The sequence below is a fragment of the Amphibalanus amphitrite genome, unplaced genomic scaffold (genome assembly GCF_019059575.1).
Source record: "Amphibalanus amphitrite isolate SeventyFive unplaced genomic scaffold, NRLGWU_Aamphi_draft 000713F_arrow, whole genome shotgun sequence".
Taxonomy (NCBI): domain Eukaryota; kingdom Metazoa; phylum Arthropoda; class Thecostraca; order Balanomorpha; family Balanidae; genus Amphibalanus; species Amphibalanus amphitrite.
This window is the reverse complement of record NW_024882207.1, coordinates 40,015-52,383: the sequence shown is the minus strand read 5'-3', so window position 1 is coordinate 52,383 and position 12,369 is coordinate 40,015. Positions and strand designations below refer to the sequence as shown.

The 12,369-nt window shown below is 55.3% G+C and overlaps 1 protein-coding gene across 1 annotated transcript; it reads right to left on the bottom strand.

Annotated features, from left to right (window-relative positions):
* Nucleotides 1-407: 407 nt before the first annotated feature.
* On the bottom strand, nucleotides 408-11,752 carry LOC122365067. The gene is made up of 4 exons (XM_043335975.1): nucleotides 11,669-11,752; nucleotides 3,820-4,541; nucleotides 3,379-3,536; nucleotides 408-992 (listed from the first exon to the last, which is right to left on the bottom strand). The coding sequence occupies exons 1-3, from the start codon at nucleotides 11,730-11,732 to the stop codon at nucleotides 3,390-3,392; spliced, it is 933 nt and encodes a 310-aa protein (XP_043191910.1). The 5' UTR covers nucleotides 11,733-11,752; the 3' UTR covers nucleotides 408-992; nucleotides 3,379-3,389.
* Between the last annotated feature and the right edge of the window lie 617 nt (nucleotides 11,753-12,369).

Below are 12,369 nucleotides of genomic sequence, written 5' to 3'. Positions count from 1 at the left end.
CAACTTCTTCGGCACAAAGCTTAATTTTGACGGATTTGGCCTTCTGTAATCAAAACTGTAGACCTTAGGTCAAATTTTACAGCCTTTGATGTCAACAATAGTGGCTTCGAGGTAGACCTAATTATATCATTTTAGACAAATTTCCGGAGCTGTCAGACTAATGCTTGCATTTTGAAAACCAGAACAGTGGTATCGAAAATATGGATGTGATTCAGAGTACCCTGCCCACTGCCCAGCCAACCGTGATATGGAAAATTTAAACTTAACATCCCGGCCCAGTTAGGTGGCGAATAAAATCATTCCTGTTAAGTGAAGGCATAAGTCGATGTGTAACGAGGCCCTTTGAGGCTTGTTTCATTGGACGCATCTCGCTGCACCACAATCGTTTAAACAGCTTGTTACAAAATCCTCTCATGTATTTACAGAAGAACAACAGGCAGGTATGCATATTACAATAATTTATAAAAGCTGTGCGGCCGGGAACAGTCCCCAGCCACTCAGAGGAGTGGGGCAACAACAATCGCACTGGGATGAAAACTCAGAGACAGATAACAGCTAATGTAGGTGAATATAACTAAAACAATTCTAGCACTGGCTTGCACACAATGATCACTCATTCCAGTGAGGGAGGAGGGCGCCCGAGACCACCAGGCGCCACTCCGTGCCCGGAAATGTGCACGCCACCCGTTTGAGCCACCGCCGAAGTCTCGGCGAGGCGTTGAGTAATTTTGTGACCAGGTGAGTGTGACGCTGGCGGGGACACCGTCCAGGGTCCGCTGCCGTGGCGCAGGGGTGCGGGCGCCGCGGCGGACACCCTCCGACCCAGCGGCAGTGACCAGTGCGGACCGGGTGTCCCCTGAAAGACTGGCGGCGCACGGCCGGCTGGCGCGACGACCCAGGTCGGGTCAGGTCAGGTCACCGGTGGAGTGGCGGCGGCGCCGAGATGAAGGCACCGCGACCTGTCGGGCCAGGCGACCGCGGTCGGCTACGATCTGAAACAGAGAGAGGTGGCAGGTCAGTCGAGATCCGCAGCTCATCAATATGTTTGCACTTTGCACTGTACACACACACGCACACAGGTCAGCAGTCAGCACACAGCTAAAAACCGCCGCTTCATTCTCGCCACCTGGGATTCTACCGAGAACTAACACCTATTGTTGTGGGATTTACGAGCCACTCACGGAACGACTCTGTAAACAAACGCGTTGGCGAACGGCTCCGGCAGCTAAATCAAGTGAACAAACATACTGAACACCTCTCCGGGCTATTATGACCAGTTAGCGCTTCACACGGCTACCTGTCACTCAACTGTCACGCAAGCTCACACGGTGTCACTTGAGACATGTGCGTGCGTGCCAACGAGTCGAGGCTTTAGCACCGACGTTCCTGACGAGTCAGAATGGCTCGGACGACCACGGATGACTCCCGGGGCTCAGGGAGGCTCCGAACGATACCGCGAGCCTGGTCAGCTCGGGTGCGGTCGGAGCGGGACGAGGCGGCACGAGTCGTGGACACCACGTCCGCGGCCGTGTCCATCCGCCCCGAGTGTGAATGCCCGGAGAAAGCCGGGCTCTCTGGTAGCCGTCCACGGCCATTGCGGCGCAGTGGGGCCGATGGTGACGCGACAGTTTCTAAAGCGCGCCAGCCATGACTCTGGTCCGATAGACAGCGGCGACAAGGAAGCACCGGGGAGGCGCCGCGGCGCCCGGCCGTCACTGAGCTCGGTTCCGGATGAGTTGACGGCGACTCAGAGATGTGGGGTGTCTCTGCCGGCATCACTGAGTCGTGCAGTGGGAACAGCGGCCGGTCGGGTGGCTCCCGGGTGTATTCAAAGCAGGGCGGCGGAGTAAAAACGCCGGGGAGTGCACCAACACGCTGATGTGGAGGGCGGAGCCACACGACCGGCGCGGGATGCCGCGCGGGTGTGCGCCTGATGCGATCTCTGATCAGGCTGTGACGGATGGGACCACCTTGTAGAGGCGGCGCGGGCAGCCCGCTGGGTCACGCGGATGGGCCACAGCGGGGTTCCGTTGAGGTAAGCACCGCTGTCTGTGCCTTTGGGCGGGGCGAAAGTGTTCGACGGGCCGCCGGCCGCGAAACGGAGCAGCTGCCATATTCGTGGCCCGTGCCGACGACTCCTTTCACCTACTCCAGTCCAGTTCTGTAATGCGCAAGAAACGCCGCAAAAAGAATCAACAGGAGCTGCCGGGCTGCTCTTCGCTGCCGGTCTGACGAGTTCAGCGTGAATGGCGTAATACCGAAACGGAAACCGAGAGTGGCGTGGGACCGGCGCGTGCGGTATCGGCCAGGGCTCTTCATCAGGCCCGGCGCTAATGTGCCGCCGCGAGCGGCCGCCGTCCATGAGAGGGGAGGGGAGGGGAGGTGGGAGCTATGATCTGGCCCGTGTCCAGATGGAGAGCTGGCGACGCCGCAGGCAGAGAAACACAGACGCGGACCCGCCCCGGTGAAACCCGCCCGCCGAAAGTGAAAACGGGAGCGAAGGACGGAGCGAAAGCGGCGCAAGGACACTGCGGTGACCAGCGCGCTCGCGCAGCCCGGGGCGTTCCCGCGCCCGTCGCCTCTGATGTCATTGAGCGCACCGATCACGGGCGCCTGACGCAACCAGAGCAGGCCGCTCGGAACGCAGCCGGCGCCGGGAGCGGGCGCCGCGCACCATTCGGCACGCTCTCGTGACCCGCGGCGGGGCGGCTCGTGACCCGGCGACCTGGCGAGCCTCCGACGGCGATAACAGCCTCCCGGTGAGAGGTCATCGCGGGTCAGACCGTTTGACAGCGCGAACGAGCTCGCGTGTGTGGCACCGACACGCCGCGGCGTGTGTTGAATTTTTAGCAGGACTGGCACTGTCCCACCGCGTGAGGAGTGGTAGAGCACACCGCCGTGCTGCAAAGGAAACACTATAGCTGCTGTAGCTGGCGCCCAATGCCGACAAAAACGGGCCTCAATTTGCATGGCGGCTCGTGCCACAAAGCGGGCCTGTCGGCCGGCCGTGTGAGTGAGACATCGGACGCGGAGCGCTGCGTGCAACGACATAATCACCCTCCGGTGACCGCAGAGGCACGCCACCGACGTCCGAGCACTGATGGATGGCGGCGCGGGAGGCCGGTCTAAGCGACAGATCGCGTGTCGTCCGACAGGCGGAGGACATCCGCGGTGTCAAAACGACACCGAGCAGCCGCAATGGTGATTGAACGGCGCGGGCCGCGCAGAATTTACCGAGACTAGAATTTCTATCAACCGCGCATTGCTGATTGATCGTTTTAACATCTAGCTCAAAGTGCCCACATTTATAAACTCGGGATGACCGCTCTCCAGTGTGCTGGCACATATTTCGTGGACCATGAAGCCCAAGTTACTGACCTGCGGCAGTTTTAGTAGGAGGGCGGACCGTAGCTGGTGCTCGGGCACTTGGTGACGGTGTGGTACTCGTGCTGCGTGTGCGTGGCGTACACCGTCTGGTACTGGTGCTTGGTGGCGTACTCAGTCACGTACATCGGCTGGGGCTTCTTCACGGTTTTCTGAGAAATAGAACGGGCAGAGTGAAACAGTCGGTCACGGAACTGGTCTCCCAGTGATGGGCTAAGACACCTCGTTACGCATAAGCCTATTGCTTGCAAGCTTGAAAAGAAGTTGCGCAATGTGTTGGCTTTGTGGTTAGATTACTGAAGTGTCCGTTTAAATCGGATTGCATTAAATCATCAGCTGCAATTTATCCGTTTCATCCCGGAACCGTTCTAGAATTCGCATTAATTCAACTGGTACTGAAAATTATCGCTCTAGAGTGAGGGGAGTAATACTCACGTAGACGGTCTCATAGTAGGGCTCCTGGACCTTCTTGGTGTGGTACTTGGTCTCGTACTCGGTCTGGGTCTCGGTGTGGTACTCGGGCTTCTTGACGTACTCGGTGACGGTGTCGGTGTAGTAGTTGGTCTTGGTGGCGTACTTGGTGATGTGCTTGGTGACGGTGTGGTGGTCCATGTAGTTGTGCGTGTGCCACACATACTCGGTGTTGGTGTAGTCGGGGTGCTTCTCCACCAGAGCCTTGGTCTTGTAGACCACCTGGGTCTCGGTGAGCAGCTTGTACGGCAGGGTCTTGATGATCTCCTTCCACTCGGTGACGGTGGTCGGCCAGTACAGGGTCTCGGTGACGTACTTGTACATGGTGTACGGGATCACCTGGTTCTCGGTGGCCCAGTGGGTCTTGTACTGCGTCATCTTGCCCCAGGTGGTCTTGAACTGGGTCTTGGCGTAGCAGACGGGCTTCTCGACGGCGGGCGGGCCGTAGCTGGGCGCCGGCGGGGCGCCGTAGACGGGCGCCGGGGCGCCATAGGTGGGCGCCGGCGGGCCGTAGCTGGGGGCCGGCGGGCCGTAGGACGGGGACAGGGCCGGGGCGCCGTAGCCGGCGCGCAGAGCTGGCCGGCGGCCGCGGCGCGCCTCGGGCTTGGCCTCGGGCTTGGGGTCGGGGTCGCCGCTGGCCACCCAGACGGCCACCAGAGCCAGCAGTAGAGCGTTTCGCAGCATGTCTGTGGAGGGAGAGAGACGCCGTCAGATGTGGCGCGGTGGAGCGACAGACGGAGACGGAGACACTGCCGCCCGGAGACAGCATGAGACACTCAGTGCCGAGGAGCGTGACTGGCGCCTGCCGGCCTCTCGGCTCGCATGGCTGCGCCCGACAGCCGGCCGAAAAGGAAGTGAAACAGCCAGATAACGAGGCTGATGGAGAAACACTGAGCGAGAGCGGGTCCAGAGGAAAACGAAAGCCGCCGGCCTGATCATATCATCATTAGACAATGGGAAGATGCCGAAATACGAAAGCGACAAATGGTCGGGCAGGCTGAGATGATGACATTTTTGATCGGTTATGAAACAGCACTAGCAGCGAAGCACTAATGACTCAGCAAGAAACGCATTTTGATTATTTGATGATAAGTAATCTTAAACATCATGATTCCTGTGCTCCCATATTTGGTCTGAACCCTTTGAAACTCTATCTGGTGGTTTACGGGCTATACTTTTGTGCGGGAGAAATCGGGAGCCGCCGACCAGCTGGGCTGCTGCGGGTGATTGATAGTACCCCGCGGGCACGTCGATCAGCCCGGGGGCCCGGCGAAAGGCGGCTGGGTGAGCTCATGCCGACCGGTCCATGACGGGCGGTGGTGTATTGGACCGGCGCGGCGCCGGGCGGCAGCGCGCGGCCTCGGGGCGCACCGCAGACCTACCGCAACCACGCCGGCCAACAAACAGACATTATCCGTGTGTGACCGCCCGCCACCTTCCGTCACACCGGTGACGGGCAGTGACGTCACTGGTCTGTGACGTCACCCGGTCTGGACCGGCCGAACACGTCCGGCGCATTACCGACCGATTACCGACAGGGCGGCAGGTGACATCGTACCGAGCTCGGAATTGAATTAGGCACCCGATGGTGTCGCCTGCACCGGCGGCGCCCCTTGTGCATTATGTAACCGTGTGAGGGCTGCCAATCGAATGAAAATATATCCGAGAGGCCCCCACTGTGACGGAGCCACTGGGGGCCCCGCACTGAGTGATGCGCACACCAGAGCTAGAGGTGGGCGACCGAGATTGGACAGCGGACGCCCACGGCACCCTGCGCCGGTTCCGGGTCATGCTGGGGGACCGTCAGGGATGGGGAGAGGGGAGGGGAGGTTGGCAGTGGGCCAGGAGAGGCCAGCACGAACCGACCTCCCCAGGGCAAACTTCAGCTGGTGGCAGCGAAAGTGTCCGGTCAAAGGCGCCGCGAACTGCCGAAGAAAGTCGATCACCCCGCAGGGCAGGCCATGGTGGCGGAGAGAGAGAGAGGAGGAGGCGGAGAGAGGCGAGGATGAGGAATGCGGCTTATGAAGATAAAGTGTGGCCACAGGGTGGGATCAATCATTCACCTTTACCCATAGGAAGTGAAATTAAGCATTACGTCATTATTTATATCCCCGCAATAGCTAATCCTCAGTGCAAGTGATGACCAAGACTGTGACTTTCAATTGGAGCTGTGCCAATTCACCGTTGGACCTGCAATGACATATAAGGAAGACGAACGGCAGCCGGTGTGAAAGTGATCTGACGTGAATGCAGGCGAGGAACCGGCCGACCGACAGCTCTCCTCTCCTCAGAAATGAAAGCGACCTTTAGCGTCCGTCCGGTCTGGAAGCGAGCCAAACATTGCGATCGCGACCGGCTCAACATGAAAACAAACGGATAACACTAATGGAATTCCGCCTGAAATGATGATTACCTCAGCGTAAACCAGCTCAGCTCCAAATAGTCGGTGCACATAGTCATTGTCGGCGAGGTTGCGTGTCGACAATAGGCGTGCAATAAGTATCCAGTGGGGGCCCATGACCGGGCGGTTTTGGACGCGTGCCGGCGCGCTGCCACACTGCACCATTAACACAGTCTCGAGTGAGCGCTCCGCGCACACAGACACATCGTGCCTTTCGCTGGCGGTCTGCTGAGCAGCCATATAACAATGGCAGCCGCCGACGCCAGTGTCGAAACTGTCACCGACAATGACCAGAAACGTCCAGAAAACGGCCATAAAAACAACAGCTGCGGCGCTGCGGTGTCCTGTGATCATGAGACCATCCCTGCTTTTTGTCAGAAGATAACTGCATTATGAAATGCTTACAGAAGCGTTATGCTGTTTGCTTTGAAGTTCCAACGATAGATTGAAACCAGTTTTATCGTAAACGTAAAGAACACGCTTTAATATCTTTAAATTACTTGCTGAAAGTGATCTGGGAAACATTTTAAATCCCCTACAAAGAAAACTAAAAATTTTGCTGTAACAGGCCAATCACTCGGGTGAGACTCTCGTTACAATGCAAACACCAATTCTAAGCGTTGTATGACGGTGCTGTTTTCGCCCTCCCCGGACCGGAGTTCGTGAGGTGCCGCCCTTATCACCGCTGCATCCACCGGTGTCATGTGGCGCGGACACCCCGGCTCTCAGCTCGCGATGTCACCGACTGGACACGCGCCGACACGAGTCCGACACGGGAAAAGTCGCCGACTCACCGGGCCCTCAGTCACGCCGGGCGGCTACCGGCCGCTGTGAATAGAGCCGAGAGCTGATGGCCATTCGTAATTCCCATGCGAATGTCACGAATCTGGTGTTCAGTGTGGAGAGTATAAAAGGAGAATCAGGAAGCCTGCAACGCACCGTGAAACTGGCAAATAGCCAGAGTGAAAACTGAAGCTCAAAAGGCCTGCTCGCCGTGGCCGGCGTGGAGCTGGCAGCTGTGACGTTTTGAAAGGCCGGTATGCCGGTTACAGCTCAGCTTCACATAGCGGAAAGTTGGCCGGCGCAGGCCCTTCCCCGGTTGCGTCACACTCGCCGCGGCGTTTGGCGAAACAGCGAGTTACCCAGTTAATCAAACAGCGAGACAGTTGCGTCCGGGGACAGTAAGACCGGGGTGCGGCCAGCCGACCGCAAACCGGCGCTCGCACCGAGCACCGTTTGGTCACAGCTCTGGAAAAGGTGCCCTTGGCCGACCAATGACTGTGGCTGTACGCCATGACGAAAAACGACAGCCTCTGAGCGTCACTGTCACCTCGCAACAAGCCCAGTTAGCATAGAGTGGGATGACGAGACCAGCACAGAGCTGCTCTCTTTAGCCGGCTCCTGAGGAGCAGCGCCAGGGAGCAGCTGACGGCTCTCACGAGCGCCGTGTGGGGCGCGGCCAGATGAGGTCCACAGAGAACGCTCCGAGACTGGAGCGAGGTGAGCTCGTGAGAGAGCCGTAGCCGCTCCCCGCTGCTTTAGGACCGGCGCTGACCGAGGTGCTGATAGGAGATAACCGGCTCCCGCGGGGAGACTCAGCCTCGGTGTCGGGTGGACCGAATTAACGACCTGCCATTACTGCACACCCTGTGGAAATTTGTCACTTTTTACCGAGAGGCTGGGCAACCAATTGATGTGTTTTGGTGCTATAATAAAGAACGAGAGGTGATTGGAAAACTGCCGTTTTCACGCGCGCTCCAATTAATCTGCTCCGATGGGGTAATCACCTGATGAGGTTGATTAACTCTTCCAAGCCGTTTTGCATAACTGGGCTGCTTTCTCGGCCCATAGAGGGTCAGCTCGATGAGATAGAGACGTCAGAATAGACACGGCGTCAGCGTCTTAGTTCTGCTCACAATTTCCGTATGAAATGCGGGGAGAATAAGAGCATGGAAGTGTCCCCATCACCTCATCCCAGACAGCTCTCTCCCAGAGGAATCTTCCATAGGGCGGAGCTGGGAAGAATCCGATGGAAGCTCCAACCACAAAGTGGTTGCCTTCTCAGAGTGATACTCAATTAAGACCCGGCGGTCGGGCGATCCGAAACCTCTGGGAAAGGAAATCACACGATTCTCACAGGGCAGTCATCCGAGAGTGGCGGCTCCAGTGTTTGGAGAATTTCAGAAAGTTTTGAGCCCATCTCAGACAACTCAGGAACATCACGGCGTTCCAGTTGAGCAGTCGGCGGCCGTGCGTGACTGAGGCCAGCTTTTTGTGCTGGCTCGTTCCGGCGGCGTACGCAGCCAGTAGGCACCGTTCGGCATCTGCCCAGATCTCGGGCCAGACGCGCGTGCCCTTTCTCCTGCATGCGGAGCGGACGGCCGCGCCCAGGTGGAAAACGGGAGCGGTCGGAGGCTGCCGGCCCGGGGCTCCCGGTAACACCCGACCGAGTGGACTCCGACGGCCGGGAGCGCTGCCGGCCAGACGCCGGGAAAGCGGCTCTAATGACTCGATTTGGAGTCGGTGCCGGCGGCCGGCCGGGCCGGTCTCACTCACTCTCCATGAAGTGCCACGTAACGAACCCCGTCGGCGACCGGCGAGAGCGGCCTGGGACCCAGGCGGACCAGTTTCAGTTTCGTTGACCGGCCTCGGGCTACCGGGAATACCGGGAAATAACGCGGAACCGGCGGAAGATTGGATCTTTGTGAGAAAGTGAGAACCATATGATCTAGATAATATGAATGGCTATGATATTATTGACTATATGTATATCGCTAATTGCATGTTTGTTGGTGCATGTTTTTCTTTTGGCGGGATTCTAGGCAGAAGTGGAGTGAGTGCAACGGAGATACAAGAAGCGTTCCAGTGACTTCAACGGGAAACAAGAAGCTAGCGTGATCCAGTAGAACAGCGGCAGAGTTTTGCTGGTTTATGCGATTGATAAATATTCATTTGAAGGGGACTTTGGTGAGCGGATTAAAGCCATGAAATATAATTTATTGACGGATAATAGACTTTTTATAACGTCCATTTGCTTGACGTTTTCCTACAACAAGCAATCGAAGATACCATAGTTAGTCTTTACTGCAAAATCAACAACGCTCGAGCAGTTGCGTGCATACTTTCAAAGTACTGAGTGCAATCGCTGACTCATCATCGCAAGAGCAGGTGCATTTAATTAACGCTAGCTCTGTAAAAGCAGCGCCTTTTTATAACCGTTGTGCCAAAAGAAGGCGCCCTGCCATTGGAACCCTGCCAGGGCTGTCACAACCAGTTTCCACCGTGAAAAACATCGCAAGCTAATTTATGTTATGTTTTGCTATCTTGTTTTCGTATGGATTAGCTAACAATGAATGTTCACAATGAGATGGTGCCACAAGAAAATGATTAAGCTCTAGAAAACAGCGTGGGGTACCGGAGGCGGCCCCCTGGCGCGTGGTTTCACCACTGACCAGATAAACTCGACACTGCACTGGCAATTCCACGGGCCGCCGCTGGATTGCTGCGTAAGGCTCAGTAATAGAAACATGTGGATGAGTCCATCACTTTTACACGAGGTTTTAACCACAATAATGAGGCATACTCTTATGACAAGTCGATAAATTGAAGAATGTCCAAACTCTACCACACTAAAGCTTGAATAATTTAGACCACAATTTTCTTTTTCCAGCACAGTTATTTCTAGTCCTGTGAGTGGTGAAAGATGGATGAGAGACGTATTCAAATCTTTAGCATGTGAATTAGGTTTGATGCACTGCACTGCGTGCAACCATATTTGTTCCAAATAACGTACTCTTTACTTGGAAACTAGACAGGCGAATCACCAGTATGGACATTGTTCTCCGATGGAGACTGCTTAGAATCGAGATGGTATGAAATGAGCGATTGAACCATTTGAATTATTCATGGGCGGAGATCGCCCGGCGATCAGGTCAGAAATATGCTAATCAGACGCCGTATTCATCCACGTGTCAAGAAGTGACAGATCTAATGGGTAAATTTGCGATCATGTTGTCATGTTGACTGTAAGAGGTGCGTAACAAATGGTGACGACTGTCGGTAAATGTAATAGAGGAAGATTCTTAACAAAGTACGATAAGCAGCAAATTTAGGCGAGGTCTATTTGTGTAAAATAATGAGTAGGTATATTGGTAAGAATAGTTGGAAATGCTTATCACCTCACTTTGCAATTATAGCACAACTACGCTTCTATTACATTTCTCTGAATAAATGCAAGTCATTCCTTGACAACTGAACTTTACCATGAGTCAGCTAAAATTGACAATTACAGTTTCATTTTCTACCGTGTCAAATTGGAGGCATTGTGTTCAAGCCCAAGTACCGAATTTACAGTGACACACAAATGACAAAGGCATTTGCTTTCATATTAGTTTTTGCTTTATGAAAAAGTAGGATCCCTTTTGCAGCCAGGGAAGGGAACACCATTATATCCAAAATTTAAGAAACATTTAATAAAGTGCAAGATGAAACAATGAAAAATATGAACCGAATTATTATATAAAGTCTGTTGTTTCGGCGATCATACACCGAGCAGATTCATTGAATTGCAGTTGGGTGGTCAGTGAGCGATTGTAGGGTGATGGACGGTGCTGGCGGCGGCGGCGGCGGCACGACGGACGCGGAGCGGTGTGGAACGCCGACCCTGACTGATCGGCCACTGTTGATCAGTCTGACGCCGCTACACAGAGCGCACGTGCTCGGACCACGTGAGACAAACTGAGAACGTGAGGCGAGCTCAGACAGACCGAGAAAATGAGACTGGCCCGGACAAACTGAGAACGTGAGACTGAATCTGATCAACTGAGAATGTGAGACATCTCCAGAGATATTGAGAATATAGTTTACATTGACGTTTCAGGTTTAAGTTTTTTCGGGATAAAATATTACAGAATTATCCAATGATTGCATTTTTCTCTCTAGGGTTTTCGGGATAAAATATTACAGAATTATCCAAAGATTGTATTTTTCTCTCTAGCTTACTTAAGTATAAAAGTATTTTACTAGCAAAACTTTATGTAAAGTCTGAAATGGCTACATCGCCAAAAAATGCCAATATCTTTTGTTTTGCTTTGGAAGGTAACGGGAGCACAAAGTCGGTGAGCCTCGCTCGGACTTCTCTCCTCGGCAGCACTTCATTTTCCGAGCACTGATCCACTGTAACTCTTAGAGCCTTTCGAGGCACCGCGGTCCGCTCCATTATGTGTCCGTGGCACTGTATAGGCCGCCGCCAGCACAGCACTGTATCCGCACGGTATGTCGGGCGCGCACCACGAGTCCTGGGGCCCACCGAGTCGCTCTCGGCACGCCGTGGCTCCAGCGTCGGTCGGTCGGTCGGCGGGCGGCGGGCACACACACGCAGCACACGGGGACGGCACAGCTCGGAGCACCTACCTGAGGTGTGTCGAGCTCCGACTCTAGGCGGCGAATACGATGCCCATGCCTGTGCCGCTTTCATTTTATACGACGATCATCGGAGCACGGGCTGGCGGCTCACTCTCCCTTTCCAGTACCGCCGCCGCCGCTGCCGCCCGCCGGCCCGGCCCGCTCGCCCGCCAGCTACCTAGCCCCAGCGGTCAGCCCAGGGGGCAGCGATGCTCCCCTGTGTCAGGAGCTGATTGGATGATGACCTGGACGCCCGTGGACGGGTTGGGGCGGGTGTCGGGTTTAAAGTTTACGATACTGTTACCTCTGAAAACGATCGGAAGGGGAGAGATGATGGGTGCAGTGCAAGGCCGTTCAAGGTCAGCAAGGCCGCGTGCCTGGCCGCTGACCCAGTGCCGTTTGACCCAGTGATCCAGAGAAGACGCTTCGGGAAGGGGGGCGTTGCACGGCTATGGCAATAACTACTAATGACGAACAATCACAGTTCATACTGTGATAAATAAATGCGATGATTAGTGTCATATCCGGGATGCACTATTTGTTCGTTTGCACTTTAAGCACCGGGGTATAAAAAAGGAACTGAAACCAGTCCACCTATAACGTATACAACAGGTGGCTTCGTATAGGTATAAGATGAGCTTTAACCCGCGCCATGCTGGGGGGGGGGGGGGTTTGAACACCCCTCCCCCATACGGTTTTTCGTGAATATC

Excerpts from the sequence above, each read along its gene's own strand:
- LOC122365067 (XM_043335975.1), bottom strand. The coding sequence starts at position 11,732 with ATGAAAGCGGCACAGGCATGGGCATCGTATTCGCCGCCTAGAGTCGGA. Across the intron at positions 4,542-11,668 it reads CGGAGCTCGACACACCTCAG|ACATGCTGCGAAACGCTCTA; the intron begins GTAGGTGCTCCG and ends CTCCCTCCACAG. Across the intron at positions 3,537-3,819 it reads CCTACTATGAGACCGTCTAC|AAAACCGTGAAGAAGCCCCA; the intron begins GTGAGTATTACT and ends TCTATTTCTCAG.